At 45.8% G+C, this 2500-nt stretch overlaps 1 protein-coding gene across 7 annotated transcripts in view; it reads right to left on the reverse strand.

The window, feature by feature from the left end:
- The window catches only part of LOC125045244 (myosin-VIIa-like), a 76373-nt gene that overhangs the window by 11650 nt on the left and 62223 nt on the right, over positions 1–2500 (reverse strand). For 5 of the 7 annotated variants that reach the window (XM_047642427.1, XM_047642428.1, XM_047642425.1 and 2 more), the window contains 4 exons: positions 2130–2348; positions 1699–1899; positions 1193–1402; positions 726–911 (listed from right to left, as the gene is read on the reverse strand). In XM_047642427.1, coding sequence (XP_047498383.1) covers positions 726–911; positions 1193–1402; positions 1699–1899; positions 2130–2348 — 816 coding nt within the window. The remainder of the gene's footprint in view (positions 1–725; positions 912–1192; positions 1403–1698; positions 1900–2129; positions 2349–2500) is intronic. The other 2 variants (XM_047642424.1, XM_047642422.1) reach the window with 1 other exon arrangement.

Here is a 2500-nt window from a genome sequence, read left to right on the forward strand (position 1 = left end):
ATTAGCAAGGAGGGACTGAGCGTGGATGAGCTTAGCGGTCGTTAAAGTTCTTAAATGGGTAGTTTTATTGCAGGAATTGTTATTAATTGCGGGATTATTGTTATTAACATGGTTATTATTAGTAACGGCAGTATTGTCAATATTGTTATTGTCGTTACCGATATTAGTGTCATTATTGTTATCGTTATTATCAATATTATAATCATTATTTTATATCATTAACGCAACATTTTTATCATGAATTCTATTGTCATTATTAACATCATCAAACATTAGCTACATATCAATACTGCCACCAAAAAGAGTCACTTTTACCACCATCATAACCTGTCACACTTTCTATCTTTAGGCCCTGCTAATTAGTCCCTGGTTAATAGCCATACACGGAAAATGAGAAAATCAATAAAACCGATCAAAATTCCAGTCCTAAAAGTAATTACGTTGGAGTGTTTTGTGTTTGATTAATGCATTAGAGCTGCATTTATTTGCAACTGAAGCCAATGGATAGGATATTTATAGTCATATAAAAGACGGATGTGTTAACAGGATTATTTTTCATATGGTAAGTAAAAATGGAACATGCTGAAGTACAAACATGCAACTATATATATATATATATATATATATATATATATATATATATATATATATAACTTAAACACACAATATAAGTATATACATAGAGGCCTTTCTCTGAATATAAACAAAAACCACACAAACCCTACAGGACTCACTGGATCCATGCCCATCAGCTGCGCCTCCTGGAACTCCTTGCTCTTGATGAAGTTCCTGCCGAGCGTCGCCGACACCTTGGACATGACGGACGTGTTGTCGCGGTCCATCATGTGGTACTTGGGCTCCGCCATGTCGCCCATGAACCGCAGGATGGTGATCCAGAGGGCGAGGGCGGCCTGGGGGGGGGGGGGGGGGGGGGAGTTACACACGCATACACTGATATACACACACAATCAATATACAGCACTTTAAAAAGACAGCAAACAAATCGTACATTAAAAGTTGATATCAAATACCTACCAATTATAAAAATAGCTTATGAATCAGTAAATAAAATATAATACCTCCAAGAAATTCACGCCATACTAAACGGGAAAACAATATTCATAAACCATCTCTTTTTCTCCACAGCTGATCTAAAAAAAGCGTCCGCCAAAAAACCTCTCCTGTGTCTCACCAGCTGATCACCCTGCGTCTGCAGCTGCAGGAGCGGCTGCTTCAGCTGCTTGCGCGAGTACTGGTGGTTGACGTTGCCCTGGAAGTAGGTGGCGGCGTACTTCTGGAACTTGTACTCCGACAGGTCCTCGTCCTGGTCTCCCGAGGGGCGCGGGATGGCCGTGATGATGTCGTCGCCGGACACCGTGCCCTTGCCGGCCGCCGGGAGATCCTGGGGGAGGGAGGGGGTTAGGGGGTTGTCAGAGACACGGTGGAAAGAACCGGGTGGGTCGTCAAGGGAAGGGAAGGGGAGTATGAAGATAACAAAGGTAGAATATATATTGAGTGCTATTACGTGGAAGGGATTTTAAGTTTCATGAACCTATTGAAACATTGGGAATCGTTAACTTAATTGTTTATAGCTGAACGATTAAACAGAAGTTAACACATAAAAATGGAGAATAAGACGGATTCACATCCAAAGCCATCTCCACAAAGAGAAGACGGAAGGGCAAGGTCGAGGAGCACCTTGAAGGCCGCCGGGGGGGCCTGCGCCTCCGAGGCCGAGTCGGGCAGGAAGTCGAACATCTGCTCCACCAGCTTCGAGTCGTCCACGGGCTCGTCCCGCTGCCTCTCGGCCTCCCGCAGCTGCGCTCGCTTCCGGTCCATCATCTCGCGCTCCTCTCGGTCTTTCTGCTCCTCGGCCAGCTCCATCTCCAGCATTCGCTCCTGCGGGGAGAAAGAGGGAGGACAGGGAGAGAAAGAAAAAGTGGTGGTTAGTACAGGTTTCCTTCGGCGTACATAAGATTGGCATGTTCAAAATTAGTGGATGTTGTAAAGATTTGAAGCGACAAAAACCAGATATAAACATATATCTCGACTACAGCACGCATCCCATCAGGATATTGCGCCAAAGATACAACATTCAAAAAGCAGAAGAAAACCACACGAGATCCGACCTTGTACTTCTTCTCGGCGATCTCCTTGGCTTTCCTCTTGTCCATCTGCTTCCTCAGGGCTCTCTCCTCCTCCTCTTTGAGACGGGCGGCTTCCACGCGGAGTTTGAGCTTGCGGTACTGCCTGCGCGCGATGAGGCCGCGGACTTGCGCCTGGATTTTCGTGACGGCCCACAGCTTGCGGTGGAACTCGCGGCGCACCAGATAGCCGCGGCATCGGGCCTGGGGGAAGCAGGGGTAAGGGGGGTGAGAGGCTGGACGATTACACATATAGGTATATTTTGTGTGCTTGAGCGTATGTCTGGCCAAATATTTCGGTATCTCTTTGTACATAAATATATCCAAACACTGCACCGCCCTTACTTGTCATCAAC

Source organism: Penaeus chinensis, chromosome 37 (genome assembly GCF_019202785.1).
Source record: "Penaeus chinensis breed Huanghai No. 1 chromosome 37, ASM1920278v2, whole genome shotgun sequence".
NCBI classification, from domain to species: Eukaryota; Metazoa; Arthropoda; class Malacostraca; order Decapoda; family Penaeidae; genus Penaeus; species Penaeus chinensis.